The sequence below is a fragment of the Dromaius novaehollandiae genome, chromosome 5, assembly GCF_036370855.1.
Source record: "Dromaius novaehollandiae isolate bDroNov1 chromosome 5, bDroNov1.hap1, whole genome shotgun sequence".
NCBI classification, from domain to species: Eukaryota; Metazoa; Chordata; class Aves; order Casuariiformes; family Dromaiidae; genus Dromaius; species Dromaius novaehollandiae.
Genome location: NC_088102.1, coordinates 40,138,417 through 40,164,285, shown reverse-complemented (window position 1 = coordinate 40,164,285; position 25,869 = coordinate 40,138,417). Strand labels below are relative to the sequence as shown.

General features: G+C 37.1%; 1 protein-coding gene across 5 annotated transcripts in view; it reads right to left on the bottom strand.

The window, feature by feature from the left end:
* The window catches only part of PCNX1 (pecanex 1), a 91,833-nt gene that overhangs the window by 57,625 nt on the left and 8,339 nt on the right, over positions 1–25,869 (bottom strand). For 2 of the 5 annotated variants that reach the window (XM_064512526.1, XM_064512528.1), the window contains exons 2-7: positions 25,050–25,258; positions 20,612–20,717; positions 17,506–17,551; positions 16,548–16,637; positions 13,107–14,804; positions 1,270–1,402 (exon numbers count right to left, since the gene is read on the bottom strand). In XM_064512526.1, coding sequence (XP_064368596.1) covers positions 1,270–1,402; positions 13,107–14,804; positions 16,548–16,637; positions 17,506–17,551; positions 20,612–20,717; positions 25,050–25,258 — 2,282 coding nt within the window. Of the gene's footprint in view, positions 1–1,269; positions 1,403–13,106; positions 14,805–16,547; positions 16,638–17,505; positions 17,552–20,611; positions 20,718–23,291; positions 23,349–25,049; positions 25,259–25,869 lie in introns of those variants that run through there. The other 3 variants (XM_064512531.1, XM_064512527.1, XM_064512530.1) reach the window with 3 other exon arrangements.

Genomic DNA, 25,869 nt, shown 5'->3' with positions numbered 1-25,869 from the left:
GTGGCCAAAGTCAATCCCTGATCTGATAGATCTTAGGTACCATTCTTGCAATCCTCCTGCCCAAGGACAATGTAGAAATTCAGTCCCTGATTATTTCGGTGATACCACACAGGCAACAAAACTCCTCTCCATCCTCTATTTTTGTATTTTGAAGTATTTTGTTTTGTTACAGCAGGATTCCTGAATTCATTTGCTCAAATTTCTATGGCTTTCTCCATTTAAAAAAAGGCACAAATATTGCCAAAAAGCAAAACCAGAATGCTCCTGTTATTAAGAGCTAGCTTAACATAAGAAGGATGATGATTAAGAATATATGGTGTATATTCTTATTTGCGCATATTTATCATGTAACCAGAGGAAAAGTTACTTGGATATGGATGTGGGAGTGCTCCTTTGACTAAGGGCAATATTCTGCTTGCGACATTCTCCAACACTATAGGCAACCACGGGACTGAAAGATTTTTTTTTTTACGTTACTGTGGTTGCTGCTTCTACTGCTCAGGCTGACAGACTGAACACAGAATGCTGCTGTCTGCAACATATCACTAGGCTCGATATTGTTACCAAGTGAACCAGTGAAGCTTAAGGAGCCCTGGGATATGTGCGTATTGTATACACTGCTGAGGCATGCAGAGTGCTACACAATTAGATTTAATATTGAACAATATCTTTCTTTTTTTAAAAAAAATGTCACTATATTAGTTCATTATTTCTTTTCTGCTGGAAAAAGTTGCAGGCTGTTTATACAACGCTTTACTTGTACTTTAGATTTGGAGCTTTCCAGGTATGATATAGCTCATTATAATGGTCTGCCATTTTGTTATAATGCTCATCTCTCAACATCTACAGAGTTGAGAGGTGATTATGTTACTAGTCCCTAACGCTTACTGTCCTAGGGGAAAGAGAAAAACAAAATGAGGAATAATGAACAACAGTATTTTCCTGGGACCTTCTTGCTGGAAAGTAAGAACTTCTAAAGTATTTGTTAAAACTGAGAAAACAGAGTCTAAGTTTGTTAGCATTAGTTCATTTTGTTATCAATCTGAAACCAACTGTAACATGTTAGAGATCAGCTATCCTGTTCATTTTCAAAATAGTGCCACATATACATGCACAATTCAACAAGCCCACAGTGACATGCAGTGACAGCTCAAGGAAGTTATGGTGGGAAGGGAAGAAAAAAGTGCTTTTCTGGCAACACTGGTGGGTGTGGGGGGAAGTGGTCTGCTGCATGCATGCTAAAGATGGTGGAACATTTAGATACCCTACCTGAGGGGTGATCCGATGAGCAATGTAGGAGGGGTAGGGTTACTCCCTGCATTGTGCCGGCGTCGTACTGCCTGACGCCTAAATGTGCTGCGTTCACGGCGAAATGTGACAGTCTCCTCGCTGGCTTGTGCTGCTGCATCAAGACAGACTTTAGGTCAAATAAGAACCCATCCTAGTTATGTACACAGTAACTTAAGACTCCTTTCTTCCCCCTGTCCCTCCCCAAGTTAATGAACTTGACTTGCAACAAGAAAGTAGCTTATGCACTGACTACTCAAGTAACCTGCCTCAGATAAGACTACAAAGAACAATTGTTAGTAAAGATGGAGATTTTGCTTTGAATATACAGCCCACTTTGTTTTTCCCAGATCCAAAAAGCCAAGTTGCAAAAAAGAGTTAGATATCCCAAAACTCTTCCTTTTACACCAGGCAGGAAAAGACAGACTGATCTCTCCATTTCTCTCATTTAACAGATAAGGGAAAGATTCAGGACAACCTAGTAAGGTTGTTTGCCACTTCTCCCCATAAAAATCTGCTCTCAATTTTACAATTCTGCTGAAGTGGTAGGGTTGAAGTTTATTACATTGCATCTCTTCAAGGCACAAATTTGACAAAAATAGCGTTAGTGCTTAATAGGGTGCTTATTTTTATGCTAGCGACACTCATTTGGAGCACCAGATTGAGATTAAGCAAGAGAATAACTTCTCTTTAAGGCTTTTCTCTTATTATTTCAACCCGCCCGCCCCTAAAAAGAAAAAAAAAAAATACAGCAGGTTGTGTCCATTTGTAAAGTGACACTGTAAAAATCAGCTTGTATATACTCAGGGGAGTCACCTTAGACTCTTTACAGTCAAATTCCCCCTGTGCTCCCAACCTGAGTCTAAACAGGACCTTCTCTGCAACTTCAGATCTGGACTGCTTCGTGGTGTGCCTATGCTCCCAAAGAGTCTTCTCTGAGCCAAGGAGGTTACTATCCACTTCAAAAGCAGAGGACCAGCAAGCTCAAATGGATGGGTCACAAAGAGAAGGAAAACAGGTCTTGGCAGGCAAGTGGAGGAGGAGGGAAAAGTTTCACCGAAGCCAGAGCAAGAATAAGAACAAAATCTTGAGGGTGGAGGGAGGGGTGGAAATCACACCTTGGTAGACAAGAAGCCTAGAGTGAGAAAACTAAGGACTGTGTCAAGCCAAAAGGAAGAGAGAAACCCTGAGGGAACAAAACTTTTTATAGAGGAGCAAAAGGATCACAGTCAGAATAGTCCATGTTGACTTAAGCACATTTCCCAAGTTACAAAATTCTTGTCATTTAAGCTTGCAAAAATTACTAGCAAAGAACATCACCTGGCTCTAACACTGGTCTATAGGGAATGACAACCTACTACTGCTATGTATGCTTCCCACAGCGTAAGCAATAAAGACCACATTGGACAAGCTAGAGTCTAATTCTACCCATAGGTTATCAAGTGAATACTGTATAATGAAACTTCAATCTGTAATTTTCTTTAAAATCTAGGAAGCTACATGAAAAGATTACATTAAGACCAATATAAAGGTTACAAGCATTTCATTACCAAAATGTCAAAGTTTATAACAGACATCCTTAATTCAGTCACGTTTGAAGATTTTTTTCCCAGAAAAAGAAAAATATTTCAAATCAAAATTCATATGCACTTCAGGACTGAATTCAAACTATCCAGGGAAACAATTCTGGCATTTCCTAGCTTTTTATTATTCAACTTTAATCTTATCTTTTTTTTTTTTTTTAAATAAAGTTTTCCACATAACCTGCGGGGGGTAGGGTGCCTTTAAAACTTTTGTTCAATACACATCTTCTACGTGCTTTCCTCCTGAATGCAGAAGGTGACATTCAGGACTACTAACTCAGTCTATTAGTTCTTCTGAAAAGACCACAAAACTTTTCAGCCCCGATAGCTCCAAGTCTGCAAACATTATGCAACCTCTAAAGAAGCTACATGCTGAAACCATGATTGAGAAAGTCAAAAAAGCCAGCTGAGCAGAAAGGATTACGGTTTGTTTGAAAGGCCACATATATACCGGTATGGAAAGTCACAAAACTGAGGGGTAGAAAAAGGAAAAGAAATCCAAACAACCTACTCATTCATTCTAAAGAACATACAGATTTTAAAAGAGTTATGCCAGTATGGAAACCCAAGCAATTTTAAAGGTATTGTTTGTGTTTCTACATGTCTTTAATGAGAAGGATTTAACAGTAACTCCTCAGCAGTACACCTAACTTTGGTTCACAAGTGCGATACAAGGCACAGCTCCTAAAACAACCTTTATCATGCTCTAAAAGCAATTTAGGGAAATTAGCTTTTACGGCTAATTACAGCTAGGGAAATAGCTTTTACATATGTAAGCTTCTTTTTACATTTACAAAATATGATAAAAAATAAGTTTAAAAAAATAAAGTTAAGAGTATCTCAATAGGATTTTCTTTCTTTTAAATAAATCTCTAGACTTGGTATCATTCACACTTACCCAATGCTGCTGTTTACAACCATTTACTCTAGATTCCAGAAATGGAAGATCCAACACCTGTACTCCCATAGAAAATTTAGATCCAATAGGGACAAATAACATAAGTTGTACCCTGACAGTTCCTGCTTGCTTTTTAAACTAAACCAGCTAAGCAAGGTAAGCCTTTTATGTCATAAAGCGATGTTTTTTTCTTTGTGTTCTGATTTTTCTGTTTTATTCTGATTTATGTTTAAACACTGCATTTCACTAGTATTAAGAGATTTAAGTATGAATTACTTCTGCACTTCAACTTTCATATGTAATTGAGACCCCTCTATTATCTGTTCTTGAGAAGAGGAAAAAAAAAGAAATGGGTATTTGAAGTTCATAAAGCACATACACTAGAAATACAAACCTCATTCACAGAGATTAATATAATATATCAGGTAGAGGCCTAATGACAACTTTGTGACAAACTTAACCCTCAGACACCCATTCCCAACTATTAGAAGGAAAAATAAAGGATAATGGGCTTGTAACACCATACGGTCCTCTGCAACTGCTTGGCAATTCCCTCACCCAGAATCTTTAGCCATGAAACTGTCACTGTTCTCAGAGGGATAGCTCTCATCTCCCTCCCCAAACCCCTAGAAAGAAAGAAAGAAAGAAAGAGAAAAAAGTGACAACATGGGACAAGGTAGACTTATTCTATTTAACTCTCTACTACTTCTTCCCCTTTAAAACTTGGCCATATTTTATTCCTGCCTTCTCTGGAAACAGTTCTGTTGCTGCTTTGTTTTTCTTCCCCCCACCCCCCCCCTTATCAAAACAAAGTCCAAAGCTATGAATGAATCCGTACTCAGGTTTTATCCACAGATGAAGTTAAACAAGTGATCACTTAAGCTTCCATACTAGTTACTAGGGCTTGGAGTGTGAACAGCTTCCAATTTAATTAAACTAATTCTTGGGGAAATTTATCACGTCTATGAAACTAGATGCAAGTTACTCTAAGTAACAAATCCCAACCAAAAATTTAAACTACCATATCAGAAGAAAAAATTCTGTTCCAAGTTTTCTATTGGTTAGTGCAACTATGTATACAGACATGGATCAGTTAAAAATCCCTTTTTTTTTCCCTTTTTATTTCATTATACTTCTGCTTGGAAGAAGGCCAAACTAGCATCCAGAAGGTCACGAGGCTATCATTTCATCATTATGCATTTGTGATGATACTTTCCCAATAAAAGGACTAAAACTTAGTCCAGAGAAAGTTCAACAATAATTGTGATTCACATCCTTCTATCGGACAGCTGGAAAGACCAGAACACAGACTGAACTCTGCCTGTAGGCTATAGCTTTCTGAAACTTCATTCTTTAACACATACACAAGTGTTTTTGATGAAAACCTCTACAGTTCCTCAAAGTTTGAGGCAGACCTGAAGACTAAGTCATACACTGCAATATATAATACAAAAAGCTTTAAGAAATATAAAATGCAAGTGTTTTCTTTCATAGAAGCACAGTCACACTTAATAGCCAAAACAGACATTTACAATGGCATCACACATTATGTATCACTGTTTTCAACACAAACTTGAAAACTGAAATTGAAGTATGAGATGAAAAAGCAGATTTTCTAAGTTGTACTGCATTAACAGGGCCCATTTAACTTTCGCTAAGCAAAACATGCCGAACACAGTGAAATTATTCTGAAAATTCTGAAAATATTCTGAAATATAGATAAACTCTTCCCCAGTTAGAAGATTCTTGTGAAGATACAGTATGGGGGTAAGACAGATGCAGTATTAATGCAAAAAGCCAGAAATCTAAGGACAAAACATTGCAGACTTTTCACAGAAAACACACACACACACACACACACACAAAATGAGAGTGCAATTACCCGCCCCCCCCCCCCATACACACACACACAGTCTTCTCAGGAAAGAAGACGTCACATTACTTGAAGTCTAGGTCATTCTGAACATTATTCAGATTAAACATAGTTAAACTTCTGCATGAAACCTGAATGAATGACCTTTGGATATTCTATTTCTGAATCAAATGGGAATTCTTATCTGACTTTTTTCAACTCCTTGTAACGACCAGTCCCACAAATTCTCAGCAAGATCTGAAATAAATGGCATATGGCTCATGCATCCACAAAAGCAATGAAATCTGTCTAACACTGAACACATTTTTGCCAAACCAAATAACTGAATATTCGCACTTCTTGATCAGGCACCTACATCTGGTCTCCTCTGGGCTGGAAATCTGAGAAAACCCATACTTTCTTCAGCAGTGATGGAGATATGTAAAAATAAAACATTCAGTGACTGTCAGAATTAATGAAGCTTAGTTTCCTATACACATGTATTTATAGGTTAACAACCCTCTTCTCATACTTGAAGCATTTGTAAGTTTATCATCTGTGTGGATTCTCACATGCCTTAAAACTCTATTTTAAAAAAATCATACTTGTAAGATGTTCCATTTAAGCCACTGCAGAAGCTTTCTGAGCAGAAAGAAACAAGCAGTTCCGTCCATATCTTCAATATACAGTTATTAGATCACCATGAATTATAAATCAGTATATAACCTATGATTGTAGAGATTTCTTATTCTTCCCAATAAAGTATTGGCTTATAGCAATAACTTGTTGTGTACATTTAATAAATATACCTAGTAACAATTTCTGAAGAAAGCTAAAAATGGAGAGATTGAGAAAACATTGGAGCAAAGGGGAAAGCACTGCAAAGCAGAGAGACATCTCCTTAAGATACCAACTTTTGCTGGAAAACAGGGCAGAGGAAAACAGTACACAGTTTAGAAAGAAAAGCTAGTCACACAGAAGAAAATTAGAAAAGAAACATGGGGAGTAAAGCCCAAGACTCCACTGTTGTGGTTGATGCATGAAAAAACAAGTTCAAGAAGAGACTGGAGGAATATTTACAATTACATTAAACCACAGTTGCTACAACAATCTGTTAAGGAAAACATTTTCAAGCAGGGAATAGCTATGACCATGAGAAACCATCTGTTTTGAATATCAAATCAAACATTTTTATAGGCTAGCTTGAAATCTGATAGACAAGTTTCTCTATTAATACCAAAGATAATTATGAACCTCAGTTATTCTACTACTTTAACTTTTCAGTTGCATTATTTCACTATTAGAAACAGCAAGTGTTACCTATATAGCCTTCTTGACTGTAACGTTGATAGACTTCAGAGTCAACTTAAATATGATCATCTACTCTGATCTCCTGCCCAATACAGTCCCTACATCCAGGAATCACTTTATCCAGGAATGTAGGAATCAATAGCCAGTAATATATTCACGTAGCAGACAATGTTCATATCTTACATTAAGATTAATGAAACATTTCACACCGATTTTGTACTTTGATTCATTCATCTTAAGGGAAAAAAAGACTAAGTCTTTAGAACATATGGCCTTTCCATCATAAAAGGTGTTCAATGTTAATATCATACATAGAAAATAATGTTTGTTTTGATTGGGCTTCTATTAACTATAACGTCAAGTGTTAATTGTTTGACAACTTCTGTATATCCTGCAATTGCATCCTGTAGCTACATTTGGCAGCAATGTTCAACACTTCCATTAAAGCACAGGGCGCTCTCAGGAACTATTCTTGGCTGCATGCATAACAATAAATCCAGGTACATCTACAAAGAGGCATGAAAGAAGTGACTGTAGATGCAGAAATTAACTGTAGGTGCAGCTTGGTTTACACCAAGTGTGAAAAAAATCTTATGCGACTCATTTGAGACAAATAATCTAGAAGTTTATCAACAATATATGCTATTTGTCAACAAAATTCAAGTGTTCTTTCCAAATCAAGTAAAAACAAACAAACAAAAACCCCACACTTGCAAGAAAAGTTGCACGAACACTGCCAGCCTAAGACATATCTCACTTTCATAGTGATTAAAGGCATTTTAAAAGAATTGCTTCTTTGGGGACCTTGATAGTATTTGATTTCAGTCAAATTTTATAAATGACATCCCCGGGGGGGGGGGAAAGAACACACACACACACACCCCAACAGATGAAGTGTTTTTCACTTAATTTTCAGCTTCCCCTTAGCACATGGAGTAATGTTGTGGCATGCATTTTTTGTTTAGTATCCTGAATTTCTATCACACAGCCCTGTAGCATTTTAGGCAGAATACCTACTATTCTTTGTTTGTTACTCTAAAGGAGTATGTTTCTATCAAGTTAAAGGAATTCTCTTACCAGTACTACTCAGGGCTTTTGGCAAGCAACTACACCCATTCTTGACTCTTGGCACTCACTGCTGAGAGTTGGGCAAAACCTGGCTTTTTTTTTTTTTTTTTTTTTCTTTTTAAACCAGTTCCTACAGATTTTACTACAGTTTCTTTATGGAACCACAAAAGACCAGGAAATATGACAATTATTTCAGTCACAAGCTATGTAATGCAAATCCCTTTACAAAAAGCAGCAGCAAGCAGGACAGAGTCCCCACACAAAATGCTATACTTAAACTGCATTTTGTTTTATTAAATAGTGATTAATGGTTTATTAGATACAAAACTCATTCTAAGTGTTATTTCAGTGTTAAATTCCAAAACTGCAGAATTCTATTTCTGCCTTATACATTACTGCTAACATTGTCTCAGTAGAGTTGAGATGTAGCCATTCAATCCTTGAAGATGTAAACAACAAAAGATCAAAAAAAAAAAAAAAAAAAAAAAAAAAAAAAAAAAAAGGTGCATCTGTAAACTCGACTTTTACTTCATTACACAAAGAAGCAGTGACACAAGAACATAAAGCTTCCAAAGTAAAATACTGGGAAGGGTTAAGATTCAAATTTCTGTTTCAGTCTTGAGTCAAATGCTGAGTACCATTTGGCACACTGCTGGTAGACATCTTGAATCAAGACTTCAGAGAACCAGGAATGAAACACAGTTTTTAGGTTCCAATAAAGAACCTCAAAGGCAAAACAGTCCTTTCTACTGGCTAATCTGCTTAATTCAGTCCAGTTATGGCAGGGGTCTCGGACACATGAATACAGACAGCTTGCATACACGCAACTAGATTACATTGAAGTTGCACATTTTATGGTTTCTACCATTTCTAAATTCAGAGTTTGACTTACTATGCAAAACTGGTTTAGCAGTTTGAGTGTGGATAATTAGATTCACAAAGAACAGATCAGAAACCCCATCTTGTGGAACTGTATTAATTCCACACACAGAAAACACATGAACCTAAAGCTGCCAGAAGCACGGAAGAGCTCTACAATACAGGCAAAATAAGTAACCATCACAGACTGCTAAAACTATGTAACATATGCATAGTAGGAAAAAAGTGATATATTGGTAACTGCTGACATGATCAATTGCTACACAGCAGAGAATTCCTAACTCCTGTTCTTGGCTTTAGAGACGAGTATCGTCTAATGAGTACATACAGATACACTAAGCATATATATATATATATATATATATATATATATATATATATATATATATATATATATATATATATATATATATATATATATATTCCCACACACAGACACACACACAAATACACTCGGACTGAAAAGATGAACAGGTTTCCATATGTCATAGGACAGGCAAGATTCTAATCCAAATTCACAGAAGTCTGTTTTGTCCACCTGTACAGATGCACTGTAAACCACAAAATACAGGAGAACGGGTAAGCTGTTACTTCAGTATTATACATATACAAGGCACAAAAGGAAAAATAGTATTACATGCAATTTTATTTTCCAGAATAATGTGTAATTCAAGTATCTAAAAAAATATAAATTGTTAAAATCTGAAGTTATAGCAAGCTGTAAAAGAGAGCAAAAAAGTTAAAGGGTGCATCTTTTATAATTAATATAGAATTGGGGGAGAACACAACTTTTGAGCTCAGCTCTAGTTTTACAGAACATCACTGTGTCATATGATGCATTAAGTTGGTTCTTTAAATCTTTACAAATTAAGATCTAGAAATAGCACACATTTGAAAGAAACCAGGCACAGGAGAATCTTCGTGATATTTTCAAAGTATTGCTAGACACCTACCCAAACTTTCAGGAATCTAAACATCTTCAGAAATCCAACCCATGGCCACCACAAACTACTCTTAGTACTTTCTTTGTTTAAGAAAATCCACTAACTATTGTAAGACATCTTCCATTGATTTGTTATACATCTACCACATTTAATGTATTTACCAACGAATTTTTCAAGTGCTGTTTGTCAAGTCCTGTCTGTCTACACTCTAATAAATTCCAATTTCTATTCAAATACACATTACCTTGTAAAAAAATGAGTCATTCACTATTTCCTGGCATAACAACATAAAAACAAAACTGCTAAGTTATATCTGCTTAAGTAAGATAATGTATAAATTTGTATATCCTCCTGCTTAGTAAAAAATTAGAGGCCATAACCATTATTAAACACATTTTAATAGTTATATGAGCAAGTAAGAATGTACTGTTTAGTTACTTTCCTAAAGACCCAAATATAAAATAAGATCACAATTATCAAGCTGAATCATATTTGAAAATTAGGAAACTGTAGCTGCTGACTGAAAAAGCAGGGGTACTGAGATCAATGTACTGATTATCCAGTGGGCATCTGAGAATAATTCATTATTTCAGAGAGCTAACATATGCAATCCATAGAAATTGAAAAAATGTTTTATAAAAATTATAGAACAATGCTACGAGCAACAGGTTGGACCAGATGACCTCTGGGATTCTCATCCAACCTATATCCTCTCATCTTACGAAAATCTGCATCAAGTTTATTCTGCAATTCATCTGCTACATAAAAAAGAAAAAACTCAATTTGTACATGCAAATAAATATACATCATACACATGTACAGAAATTACGCTACACATATGTAAGGCTTTAAAAACACTCCCAAGGGTGAAGACAACTCAATAGGGGGAAATGCTGGCTTTAAAAGTAACTTAGCAGATTCTAAGAAGTTAAAAAAAAATTCTCTGATTAATAGTATTGCAGTTAGAACTGGAGAAGAAAGCAACAATTAGAGTACAGCCATTAAAAAACTCGTAAGTAATTCAATTTGGTTTCTAGTAGTCTTTGTTTTTTTAAAAAAGGACAACAGGAAGGAATTATTTAGATAGAGAGGAACAGAAATTCAAATAGTGGCTTGATGCTAGACATGAGTGCACAAATATCAAGCAATGACTCAGGAGACAAAAGTATGTGGTATCTTTCTTTTCCTTTGAGAAAGGCAGAATGACATTCATTTCTTGCAATAATGAATGAAAAGTTTCTTATCTCACCAGTAATAGGAAACAAGCTATAGCAAGTGTTATTAATCATTCAATATCTTCAGGTCTGGATAACCTGAACTCAGGTGGCTTCTTAAATACAGTTTGAAACTCATAGGTAAGAACCATTCGGTTGCTTTCCATATATAAAACATACTAACAACTTCAAAACGACGCTTATCTGAAGAAGAGAGTTTAAAGGGGAGACTTAAGAGAACAGTGTGATGAGAACAGCAAGACTTCCCTGGTTAAGCTGCCACAGATTTGATATCATTAAGATATAAATACAAAGGTGTGTCTGTTTTCCTCTACTGTATCACTCTCTCCCTCTTTTTTTGTTTAATTAGAATATTTGGTAATATACATTGATTAGTCATATGCTAATTCTTTCAGACTATTGACAACTGGTGAGCAAATAAAGTTTGACACATTCAGTAAAATAAGGTATATTAATCTCCTTTGCGTATCAGAAAAGATGCTAAACAGTTTTAAGCTATAATAACAAAAACTAAAATGAAATTAAACTTTGTGCTACTATGGCAAGTGTAGAGTCAAACAGCAAGTATATAAAGAAGCGCTTTTATTAATCAAATTTGCTCCCAGTAGATATAATGTCAAAGAGATATCATTTTAAGAATGCACAATTACATTTCAAATGTTCAGCTTGCAAAGTTAGTCCTGAAAGAGCAATCTGGATTCTTTCATTAAAATTACTGCATAACCCCTAGAAATAACAAAGACAGAAAAATCCCATATGCAGATTACTTTTTTTTCCTTTAATAGTGAAAGCACCTGAAGAGGATAGAGCTAGTCATAAACCAGTCAAATTTGAGCAGTAATCAATAGACAGCAGAGCTTCACAGTATCATGTTTATAATTATTTTTCCCAGAAAGTAATCATATTAATTTTTAAAGTTTGCCCTTAAACCAGTGTCAGAAAAGAACCATCAGTCATTTCTCACTTCACTTTGACTTGAAGACTCTTCTTCTACGACAGGACAGTCAAAATACTTTGTTTAGGCAGTCTAAATACTGTAACAAGGTCAGTAAACTGGCTACAGGTTCTTCAAAATATCTGTCTCTTCATAGAAGATGCAATTTTATAGACTGTTTGTGCCCTTCAGCTAACAAGATCCAGATTCACAGGTATGTGTTCCCTCCAAGAAACAATCTCAAAAGTCACACTGAAATGATTACTAATCATATACTGCTCTGAAAATATCCTTTAAACCCACTGAACTTGCATGACATGAAAGAGCTTTCCAGGTAAGGCAGTCAGTCTCGCTACCTGGCAAGGGAAACTGAGGGAGTGAAGCAAGTATTAATATCAGCTACCACAAGTAAGCTTATTCCTCACGTTATACCAAGCAAAGTAATTATTATAGAAAGTAAAAGGAAGCTGCATTCTTCTCCCTGGCACGGGAAGTCTGGTAAGTTCTCATAATGAGGACAAAAAAAAAATCCTAATGTAAGCAACATTGTACAGCCAACTTTAACAATGGCAAGGCTAAGCAAAATCAAATCCCTAGGAGAATTTGGTTTAGTAGCTAGACTATCATGAAACAGCACAATTCAAGACAGCATGGTAGGAGTTTTTTAGTACCATCTCAAGCCATGGTAGAGAAACCATCTAAGACGCAGCAAAGAATCGTTTCTATATTCTCAGTTTTCTGAACCGCACAGTCTTTTAAACAAAAATAGTCTTGATTTTATTGTTAACATATAATCTGACATTTTTGAGCAGTACAGTGGAGTATGTCCAATTTGATCACAATTAGTAATTGTAAGATACAGCTCTGGTTAACCAAGACTGCCAGTAACAAATCCGTAACACCACTACCTATAGATTTCATAATATTTCTTTGAATTCAACTCCCATTTCTCTAGATCTTCCAGAAGACGACGAAGGAAATGCTTTGTCAGTTTTACTGGGCAAGAACAAAGAAACAGGAAGTCATCTACTCACTTTGACTTTTAACTTAAATCACACATACCAGATTCATTAACAAAATGTGGCAAGATTACTTTTGGTAGTTCAGTTACTTACCTCCACTTGCTGATTCTTGTTCTTCTCCTTCAGGAAATGTAGCCTGGCTTGGTAAGCTATTCCTAGAACGAGTGACTGACTCTAAGTGTGAAGCCCTTCCCAACAGAGATAGCTCATCTAGCACCTCTCCCTCTTTGGCCTCCAAATCAGATTTTGAAGTGGTTAATTGTTTTATGTTACCTGGTGCCATTAAGCTATTTGGGTCATTTAAGCAAGCCACAGTACCACTGTCCAGGCTTAATACTCTGGCACGATTCTTGGCACTGTTTGTGCTAGAAGTCCGACGTGTAGATCGTTTTTTGCTAATTCCTTCAGAGCTTAAGTGAGTTTTGTGAGTATTTTCAGCATCTGTGCCCCCACGTTCTTTAGTAATGTATTTGGTCTTTAGAGCATTGTACTTCCCCTCAGGTGACTGGCATGAATGGGAGGTGGTGCTGGAAGAGCTATCACTGCTGAACTGATGAGCTGACTGCATACTTGATGTCCTGCTCAAGTCACTTTGATCACTGGAGTCCTCATCATGACAAAACACAGCACTGTGGGGTTTAGTACCAGATACGCCTCGGAAGGAAACATATTCCCTGTGCCGACTTGAATCAAAACTACTAGCCCGCTTTTTTCCTGTCCGTCTCCGGCTGGATTTGTGAGCAGAGGCTGTTCGATGTATTAAGCTAGAAGATTTTGGTCGAACATCTCCTTCTTTTTGTTTTCCACCTGTTTCTTTAGAAGTTCTTGAATCTACTAACACAGCTAGTTTCTCACTCTGCTCATCCAGTTGTTCAGCAGCCTTCCCAGGTGGCCTGTCAGTCTGTGTAGTCAATTCATTGGCATGGGGGTTCTTATTAGCCTCTTCAGAAGCAGAAGCACTGAGACCTTTCTCACTCTGCATCTCATCAGATGTGTTAGAACCCTTTGCCTCTTGAACACCACTGTTAGTGCTCACTTCAACAGCAGTCCTTTCACTACTAGTCCTTTTGTCAGTAGTAGAGCTATTGTCATCCTCTGAGTCAACACCACAGTCCTTTTTCTTGCTGTCCTTTTCTTCTCTAGGAGACTCCTCCTCATGCTCCGACAACACACTTTCTATATGTGTTGAGCTAGTATGTTCACTTTTATAGCTACTGATGGTACTGTTAGTGTCACGATCAGTCCCACTGCAATAGCTTTCTGTTGATCCACTACTTCTAGTACTCAGGCTTCTCAGACTGTCCACACTTTTGTCTGCTTTCAAGGATTTGCTCTTCCCACTCTTGGCCAATGGTTGGGGGCTGCTACTTTTCAGAATGTCATCTAGTTGAGAAACTCCTGAAATGCAAGAGTTCTCGGCCAAGGACTCTTTGGATCCAGCAGGGGGCTTGGAAGCTTCTAACTCACTGACAGGATCCAGCCCTCGTCTTTGTTGATACAGAGGGAAGTCATTTAGCGAAGCATCTGGAAAAGCAACAGCAGAGCTAGAAGTCCTTGGTACACCTCGTGGTCTGTGATCCTTTCTATAGGAGTGAGAATGCAAAGTTACAAGCGAAGCTACTTCTGTGTCACACGCACTAGACTTAGACTGGTCCACAAGCTGGTTGTTCGAGAGGCACACTTTGTCACTGTTGTCTCTTGGCAAATCCTGTCCAGAGGATAACGAGGGTTGAACGGAGACAAATGAGTCATTGGACACGAGACGAAAAAGCTTCCGATCAGTTGCCAAATCTGTTTAAGTATACAATTGAAAATACTTAAAGTGTTGAAGTTACACAATTAGCTTTACAACTGCTTGTTTATATCAGAAAATAAAGTGATAAATCCATGTGGAAGTACTATGCATTAATTACCATTAAAAAGAGATTTTCTAGCATTTGAGCAAAGAAACTTAAAGAAACTGTTAACAATATATTTAACCTAGCAGCTAATAAAAAACACAAATGGTGACAAACCCTCAATCTTCTTTCTTGCTCACATGTGTCAGATGATATTATGTATTCCAAAGTTTATATACAAAGCAGTCTAACCCTACCTTTTGTCATGTCTCCTGCATGCAAGTGTTTGTCTCACATAAAGTTTAAAATGATTAGAGGAAATAAGAGAATATCACATCAAATTTGAGGTACAAAAGAAAAAACAACCTGTTCTACCAGACAGCAAATAAGCTCACACAGTTAACAAGGACCTGCAGGCACTGGCACAGGTTGATCAGGGCTACAATTAGACTGCCTGGGAAGTTAACAGATTCTTCTGAGCAGTGCTGAATTCCAGCTTCGCAAAAACAAACACTTACTACTCTAACAAAACTGATGTCCTAACTTCTAAAACCAGTGCTGTTAAAGCAAATCACAAGGATTTATTGTTGGTTCTTGCTCAGAATCATTGTTATTATTAACGCAAACTTTTTCTTGTCACAAGCTTTTTCTTGTAAAAGGTAGTATTGAGAGTCAGGTTATTTTTCTTTTTGGTATTGTCACCAAAAATAGAAGGTCTGGAGGCCAAATTGAGTTCCTACAATTGCTAAAGTTTTTATACAGTGTATTAGTATATGCATAACTTAAGAGACTTGGCAAACAGTTCCATTACTTTGCCAAAAGTAGAACCCTGCTGCCCATTACCATAGCACTGCTACCTGTAACACTAAATCTTAAACATACTTTCTGCACTAAATCATGCAGCCATGACTCCAAATACACTTAAGGAATCTAACAGCGCTGAGATTAGCCAAAACGAACTACAGTATTCCCAGAGTTAACTTCCTGTTAATCACCACAAGGTGCTTTAAATCAGCAAACAAAGGATTTCCCTATGGCTTTACAATAGTTGAAGCAGATTTTTCCATGACAAAGCTAAATGTGAAATTAAAAAGAAAAAAAAAAAACACACTAAAAACACAAAGCACAGAAAAACAGAAATGTACAAGCAGAGAACCCAAGGTAGCTGCCTCCTTCCATATTAGGAAACATAACTGCAAAACTCTTTATGTTAGAAAACTCTACATAGTCTAGCTACAGAGTCTACCTCTAAAAACAGAACACTGCAGGCTTATTTACAGGAAAAGCAGGAAAGCATGCCTGATGTAAAAAACACCCTTTTGGCTGTACAGGAAAGTAAAGCATATTAGCCTACACTGAATTCCATGAATTCCAGGCCACTTCTAGTATCAGAGAACTATAGTCTATAGACATAGAAGCTAGCTATCTTTCAGCAGCAACCCCGGGGGCATGTATACAGTAAATACTTGTTACCTGCTAGAAAGTGCTAGAACAAGAAACATGCAAAGAATAAAGCTCAAAGGATTCAATCTATGCATCCTGGGAACTTAACAGTAATTAGGAAAAAAAGAGAGCGAGCTTCAAAATACCCTTTCTAGATTCTATCAATAAATTGCATGGATTTATTCAGCATCTTAAACAAAGGGTCTTTGGTAATAAAATACCATGTTTAATATTCAGCAAGAAGAAATTTTACCTTGTTCTTCACTCCCTTCTTTACATAGGCTAGAACTCTGGCCAAGACTTAAACTGATATCATCAGAGGTCTTTGCAGTGTCAGTATCTCCTGTAAAATTTAAGAAAGAAGAGTATTATTGCTCAAAATATTAACTCATGTATCTACAGACAGTGCACATTTCTCACCTGACAAGACAGACTGTTGCCTTTATTTCTTCATTTGGAGTCGAACAAGAATAGTTATAAGTAACACAAGATTTCTCTGATCTTTTAAAGATAAAGAATTGTCTACACCATTTGTTTCATTTTGAATACAAGCCAACTTTTGTTCAATTACACAGATCTTTCATGAAGAAATAGAAAATTATATTAAACAGAACCTAATGGAAGTAAAGACTGTTCTTAGAGATAAATATATTTGAATATTCCTTTTAGCACAGCTGCCCATAAAAGTGAAGAACAGATTTTATCTACGCACTTCTGAAGATGCAAAAGATAAAGAAAAAATCAGGAAGGTGACAAGAATTCAAACCTCATTTTCTTTTGTCTTACTAGTCATTTCATCAGCTCACGTTTACAACATAGCAGCTTTCCATATTGCAAATAATTCATCTTTTCTTCTCAGAGATGTTTGCAGTGGCTGTTCTGGACAATAAATTTGCTAGATGCTGAGTAACTAGAAATACCAAGTCATTGAAATACAATACCAGAAAGGTCACTGGTTGCATGGAACTCGGAATTGTAGGAAAAAGTCTACTCAACTCCGAGAATTTCTTCCAGTTAGTAAACGCTGCACTTGCCTCAGAAAGTTCTGAGGATAAACAAGGTAGACCTTATTTGGAAGCAACATAGTAAACAATATTACTCATTTGAAATGCTACTGTAAGATAATCCTAAATGGTAACACACACAAAAAAAAACAAAAACAAAAAAAAAAAACAAAAAAAAAAAAACACACCACACACACACACACTCACCTTTGATTGTTGCTGCTGTTCCCAGACGAGATAGCCCAGACCCAACCTAGAAACAGGAAGTTACATTTAAAAAGCTGTAAATTTTCAGAAGTTATACAGCCGTTATTTCTTATTATTGGAACACATGTAGTTGCCTATACATATAATGAAGATTTTCAAAAGCATAAAAACTTTTGACAACAGCTGTAAAGTCTTTTCTACCTCAGAACGTTTCCACTGTGAACATAATGATATCTAAATTATGCATCCAACCACATCACTGCATTATTTTGTTTATAGCCAACAAATGTAGAGATTTTAATACACAGATTTTAAACATGCAGTTCCTAATCTGAGATTTTTCCTCAAAAATACCCAATATGGAAACAAACTACATGTGTGGTATTAGACTAATAACTACTATATAGTAAGCTGAATGTTTACTTCAGTGCCTATTGTCGCCCAAAATGCTTAAGGAAAGCAAGTTAATAAAACACTTATCTGTCGAACATAGTAAATACTGAGCTAAACCTAGAAACCGATCCAGTTGCAACAGAGGCATATTTTTAGCAAGGTTAGTTTTCAGGTCTATCAAGGAGGTGACCAAGTAGCAAAAAGAACTTAAGTGTTAGCACATGAAGAGTGGCAGGAGCACAAATAGAGGACATGGCAGGATGATCCCTGCTGGTTACTGAATAAACTTACATCAGTTTAACTTGATCATTATATTGTTCATAATTACTCTCTCTCTCGTTCTTGCAAATGCAACTTTTCTTTTGAAAACAGTTCCCACGCACACAGACTACAGTTCCCTCAAAGCAAGCAAACTGATCAGTGAAAGACTGTGCAGTATTCCTTGATCTACCATTTATTTTAGTTAAAATCTTTTTTCAAATTTATACTATCTGCTTTTTAATCACATTCGGTGGCCAACCAGTACGCAAGTAGCTCCTCACATGAGGACAGTTTGCCTTTCTACATATACACTGCAATCTGTAGTAGATACTCTGCAGAAGTGCTAAAGTAAACCTAGTTTTTTCTTTAATAATATGGCCAATATTGCTTCTCTCAAAGAGCTCTGAACAACATACAAAATAACATAAGCATCAAATAATCAAATTATTCAGAAATAGGACAGCAGAAGGGTGTTCAAAGGCACAATCTGACTCCTAGAGAGATATAAAAGCGCTAGCAATTCAGCTTTACTGAATACTTCTTGGGATACTGTATTTCAGAAATCTAGTTGAAGTGAACCAAAAAGAAAAGTGTGCAAATTTTATTCAGCCATTCTACAGAACAGTAGCTTTGTTATACACATAATGCTGAAAAGCAGAAGCTGAAGACAAAAAAAAATTATCCAGTGCATTTTTTTACTACTCTGTTATGAGCACTTAGTCATTTTGCTGTATTTCAACTACTTTTCCCCCCTTTCTTTGCCTTTAGATGGTGCAGCTGAATGCAAATGCACAGCACTGGAGAAAAGGAAAAAAAAAGAAAAAAGCTGAACTCAGGTATTTACTGTTCAAACACCCTTTTGATACTGAAAATTGCATCACAGGCGGCTAGCAAGCACTAACTTTATCAGCATAGACATGTTTTAAACACTGTCCTTCCCCTAACGCTAGTTTTGGTTCTGTTATAACATCACCATTAAAGCACACAAGAAAGGATACTAAGCTTCTTCATGTGCTTTAACATCAGAACTGTTATGGGGGGGGGGGGGGGGTAATGGAACACGACTATTCCAAACAAAGAGCAGAGACACACAATCCCAGCTAGGTTCTCTTCCTATATGTACCATCACTTCATATATTTCTTGTACATGAATATGTTTCTATGAACACTACAAAAATATCTGCTCTCTTCAAAAGAAAGTCTCTTAGAGCATATCTATGCTGTGTAACAGCATTATGCAGATGTATTGGTCAGCTCTTCCAGAACACCATCATCAGCATAACACTACACTACCTTGTATACTGCTTGCCAGAGATCTAGTTAGAATGGACTCAATATTGTAAATACTGCACTGAGAGTTTCTACTTCATTCAAAAATAGCTTCTGTACCTTTAACACAATGCTGCATTGCTCACTGTCAGCATAACCTTACAGTCTGACCAGCTAATCTACTTGTCCCTATGAAGAGCTGGGAAAAGAAAGATGCCATGACTGGCTAAACATCACAGCCAAAATAAACGGGACAGCATGCGCAGGTCTACAGAAGTCCAATGCATGTATCTTGTGGATACATAAAGGAATGGAACAATTTCCCCAGTGAAATTACAAAGCAACTAGAGCATAATGAAACTGCATTAAAGTCAAAGAAAGCCAAGTTCTTCAGCCCTTCCATTTGCTGTACTGCAGCCCCTATTTGGTGCCTTGTTCCCTCTCTGTTAGAGGGTCAACAGAGCGAGGATCTTACAGTGTAATCTAAAAATAAACCATTTTAGTCTTTTCATTTCCAGCAATTTACCTGGCTCTGGACATTAGCAAATCAACGTTTTTGATGGCAGAGTCAGATCTGTCAGGAATAATGACTTTTAGAGAGCCATGTAGCATGGCAAGAGATAAACAGCAGTGGATACATTCTAAAAAACAGATTAAAAGGGAGCCTCCTCAAAGCCAACGCAATTGAAATTTACCAGTTAAGCACCTAAATGACAGAGATCAAACAAAACTAATGGGGGGGGGGGGGGGAAGGTAGAACTCAAGGATGAAGCTGTATATTATGGCTTAAGCTATCTAATGGCTAACTGATACCAAAAGGAGGAGAGAACCTCACCACAGTGGTTCTTGACTCTTGTCTGACAATGCCATAAGCCATTTTGATTTACTAAATCAGAAGAGAGCTAACCCAGCAGTGAATACTTTCTGCTGGGACAGTAAGTTGATCCCACAGTCACTAGAACGAACACGAGATGGAAGAAGCTAGAATGAGGCCACTGGGAAAATGCAATGCCACTGCAATAAAGCGGTAGAGAAATACAGAAATATAAGTTGTTGGTCCCAATACAATCAAGAAACAACGTACAGTAAGAGGCAATTTTATTTTAATTGCAGCAAAGATTATCCCTACAGGTGGGAAAGCCAGCAGCACTAAAGCAACAACTACAATAGCTTTAATTCTTACCTGGTTGTTTGGATCTACCCCAGCGTAAGAATTGCGTGAACTACAGCCAACAGGGGGTGTTGCTTCTCGAATGAACTCTGACATCTCAATCCCTCCACCAGGATCACTGAAAGATAGGGAAAAAAACAAAACAAAAGCTATACTTAGAATATCAACCCACCAGTTGAATATACAAGAATTCATCTGCCTACACTGAGTCCAGATTCAAAACATTTTCTCCCCTTTTCAAGTGTTAGGGGCTCAGACATATTCCAGTATCTCAAGTGAACACCGCCCATTTGATAGGGCAAACTCTGCCAGGAGTGCAACGCACAGAAGCTGCTGCCTTGGCACTCCATGGTCAGTGGCCAACTCTGAGTGGGATGAATCAGGAGCTACGTGGAATTTTGAGATACTGCCACACACATACACACACTGAGATGCATAACTTTCAGATTACCTGTCCAACTGAAACACCCAGAAATAAACAAACAGAAGAAGTGATAAACAACACTTCTGAAAGGGGAAAAGGACCCAGATTGATGAATGCCCTTGTCTTTATCCAGACCGGAAAGTTTTCCTAAGACTGGATCTAGGAGTAATACTGCAAAGATAGGTTAACCAAGTAGCCACACGCTACCAAGGAAAGCTGTTGGAATGGCAGAAACATATAGGGATGCAGTATCCCCCAAGGGACACAAACCACTTCTTTCTGCCCAGAAGTAAGCTACTTGAAGGGAATTTACAACCCCATCAAGAAATATTTTAAGGTGCCATACATAACTACATATATATACACACACTTATATACATGCACACACAAAATATCCCCTACCAATTTCATACTTTCAGAATTAATAGATGTATTTGAAAATATTTTTAAAACTTACTGTTCAGAATATGTGATTTTTAAGAACACTTTCAAATCACATCAGCAAATTCAACACAGTTCAGCTCAAAGGCTGCTATTTAGGATACAAAAGCAAGCTGGGCCTGTCCCATTAGGACAGGTGTAGAACATGTAGGACGTGGGACGACTTGGGGGCTACAGCTCTTGGATCAAATCTGGACTTGTTCATTGAATTCAAAGAGGGAGAAATAGGTTCATCTTTTTCTCATCTCTACCAACACAATTACCTTCAACCAACTTGATCCAGGAGACTTTGAACAGAACTAGCTGCAACATAATATGCACTCACAGCCTCTGCTCCTCCACTGCCCTCCTTCCCAAAGGTAAGGCAAACACAGAAGAACCACAACATATACTGTGAACTCTAGACCAAGATAATTTCAGGTTATTAAGAAATTTTCTCTTTAAAGCTAGAACTAGTGATTGTAACTCCAAAAGGACAGAACTCCAAGCTTAGCAATAGAACTACTAATCAGAGAAAACTGCAAAGAGGATGGATAGCAAAGCTGGGGCACCAATTGTAGAGATTACACTTTATTTCTCCTGATCATACTTGTTTAAGTAGACTGTAAATAATTTAAAGATTCAACAAATGAAATGCATTTTCCAGGTATAAGTTTTATTCTGTAACAAAGTGCATGGTAAGTTCACATATTAATATGAATACAGGGCCCCTATGTTGATATAGGGCAGGAACAGCAGTGTCAGTTCAATGCTTCATGCTATGTTGTACCATAGTGGTCACTGACAAAAGAAAAAGTTCCTATACCCCAAAGCAAGAGGAAAATTTAAACATATTTTAAGATGTCAAGTATCAGTGGACCCACATAGATAGAAGTTACACTTACACTGTTGCTTCTACCTTTTCTGTGAGGAGATCAGGATAATGTATCCTATTCCTTAATATTTGTTTTCACAAAATCTCAGACAAGCTTAACTGACTTTACCCTGTCAAGCAAGAATGAAATCAACCTCGCTAGAAGTTACATAAGCAAAGACAACAACAATTTATTCTATATCTTTAAACTGCACAGGCTTCTTTTAAAAACATTGACTAGGAAACTGCAAATTTATGGAGAAGAGACAAAAATAAACAGGGCATCTCGCAGCAAGTTGACTTCTTTGATTAATTAAGTCAGTTTTATGAATAAAACTCCAAGTTTGATCCTATTCAGAAACTGATATGAACAGAAGATAAATTAGCAGTCCATATAAGCCTACAGAGAGGAGTACATCACTTTTGTCAAGTGTCTGGAAGCACCACTTTGCAGATAAACAACTAAAGACTTCAGAAAGAAAGAACAGCTGTTCTAAAAACCTAAACAGAATGCCCAACATTATTTTTGAATAGAGACCTATCTATCACTTAATCCTTCAACAATGCTACTACTCATATCCAAAGTAGGCTCTAGAAGGGAGGAGACGGGTAAGTTTGACAACTCTAGAAAGACAGTTTTAGAAATTATAATAATAAGGTATCATGTGCTGTTTTAATAGCTCAAGCTATTAAAACAGATATCCTTATTATGCAACCATAACATATGTATGTTCCCTTAGATCTCCTCCTATATTAAAGCTGTACTAGGACAGATAAGAAGTCACCAACAAACAAACCCTTCCTACTTTAAAGATTTTTTTTTTTTTTAATTATTGTTCCAAGATAACAGACCAAGAAAGTGACAGCTCAATACTGGAAGTTTGCCCTACATTCCCTCCACTGGTCTGAATGTTACTGCAGAGTTCTTGTTAGCTTCCAGGCAAAGGTTAGTATATACTGTACCCCCCACTTACCAAAAAGTAACTCCGTAATTTCTGCATTGACCTTGTTCCCAGCTCTAGTTAAGAGACCTGAAAGTGGGAACAAGGATCATATAAAAGTTAATGAAACTTTAGTTGGCAAGCAGGACACACAGCAAACTAACCTCCACCTCTGAGCTCAAATGCTTATAATGTAGCAACTTGGCCCATGTTGACTGCTCTTCAGAAAGACTGAAGCTTCTAAAAATAGTCAAAAGTAATTATTCACAATACTAATGCAAAGAAGCCCCTTGTCAAGTCTTAGCTACTGTTTGGAAGCTTAAAAATCTAAGGATCACTAAAATACGCATTAGCAAGGTGGCATTGAAACAGAACAGACTGCTGGTGTACTTTCATAAATTTTGTTACACAAAATAGGCATCAATTTACATTTAGGCAAGCATTCTGACAATCTAGTTTAATAAAGTTTTAGTAAGGTGTATGGATGATCTAACCGGAGTCACAATTAACATCAACAGGTTCAGTTACCAAGTACAACATGGAAAAAAGGGGGTCATGTTATAAAAGACTGATACAAGTTGTTACTGTGTATCAGCTTTAAAGGTATATAAGACATGGTTTGCATGGACAGCGCAATGACTGGGCTGAGAGCAAATACAGAGGAACTTTCATCCACCACAAGGGAAGCTATTCCATCCACGCGATGAAGTCCTTTCACTTCTATGCTAAGTATTTTAAAGAGCATTGCTTTAAGACTTCCTTTCTCTAAGCATCCTGATAAATGGATTTAAGAGACTTCTTTTAGTTACATTTCCCTATAGCATACAAGTGCCTCCACATAGAAGTTTCACAGTTTGAAGGTTTTTTTCTTTTAAACCAGCACTTAGATATATCTATCTCCAGGACAGTATAGCAGCTTTTGAAAACTATTCATGAGTACTATTACCAGAAACCCACAGAAAAGACAAAAGCATTCTTCAAAAACTGATTATTTCATACAGTCTAACTCTTATCATGGCTTCAATTATCTGGAGCCAGGCAGAAGCTCTGATAATAGAGCTCAAAACACATGCACAGTCTGATCAGAGTGGTTAGGATGGCCTTGTCGAGTCATCTTTGCCTCTTCTTTGAGGAAACAGCCTGGTCAAAGGAAGGGAATGCATCTAGTTTTGGATGCTGGTGATGGCAAAGACGGCCCTGGAAAAGAATCCTAATGATGATTCGTAAGCAGCATCAGCTTCATTAGAGTTAAGCAATTCCAGGATTTCCAAATTCACAGGACAGCATTCTCCTGAAGTAAGTCTACAACCAGAGTCAAGCATTATAACTGACTCTTGCTTTTGCAAAACTAAGCAAACTGAGCCCAGATCAGACACTCCTTTAGTGACAGAAGAGTCAGGGCATAGTAAGTAGTCTTTGCCAGCAAGATGTTTAAAACCAAGTCTACTGCTGAGATAAGATTACTTATACTGGTTGCATTCATTAAGTATTTAGTGACCTAAACAGCACACATTTTCCATGCTGTTGTTTCAATGCTGCCAGCATTTCCACTATTATTCTAGAATTTCTACTGGTGAAGAACTGGGGAAATAACATGAGTCCATGACCTCAAACTAGTATGTAAAAAGGAGCCTGTTCTTAAAGATCAGACTTGAAAGTCTTTCAGAACCACCTAGGTCTGCATCTGTATTTTTCAGTATTTATTTTCAACCACCAATCCAGTTACACACCTGATGAAAACACAGTTGCTTATCATTTGAAGCAATGAACAAGCATTGGCAGTCACCTTACCTGGGACCATTACTGTCTTTTCTCTTGGCTGAAACACTGCTTTGTTCTGTTTTTGCACCTCTGTCCATATGCTCATTGGCATTCCTCTCCACAATTTCTCCCTCATCCAGTGCCCTGTGCAAACGGTAATTCACCATCTTCAAAACGATAAAGAGAGCTGCTATCACTGGGCAGTAGACAGCTACTATCATCATGGAAGAAGGAAGGGCCTTTCAAAAGAGAATAAAAAAAGTTAATGAATACAAGGTCAAGAGTCCACAAGAATACACACAACTATCTAGAATTTAACAGTTTGTTTCACACAGAAGATACTGATCGCACCAATAATTAAGGCTCTAAAAACAAACAAAAAAAAACCACAGACCCCCCCAAAAACAAACAAGCAAAAAACCCACAGTCAAATCTTACAGGGAGATGTTAACAAAGTTAGCAAGACAGGAGAAAGGTGCTCTGTCCAACTACAAGAAACCAAAGCACTAGAGCAGCATGCTAAGTAGAGCTATTAAAGGAGTTTAAGAACCGTGTTTTGTCCTTGTCCTCTTTATCCAGGCTACCAGTATGCAAGACCTAGACTAGAAGATTTATAGCTAGCATGATTTTTGTCATACCCAATGTTTTAAATCTGTTGTTATGAACTGGGAAAAAAAAAAAAAAAAAAAAACCAAGAGATTTTTAAGCAACTTAAATTAAAACCAAGCACAGGGTAAGACCTTGTTTTAGAGCCAGTACACAGCAGTGACTCCATTTTGGAAATAGCAATACAAGTTGGAAAGCATGGCTAGGGGAGAAGTCCTGCTCAACTCAACCTGGAGGTTTTGAC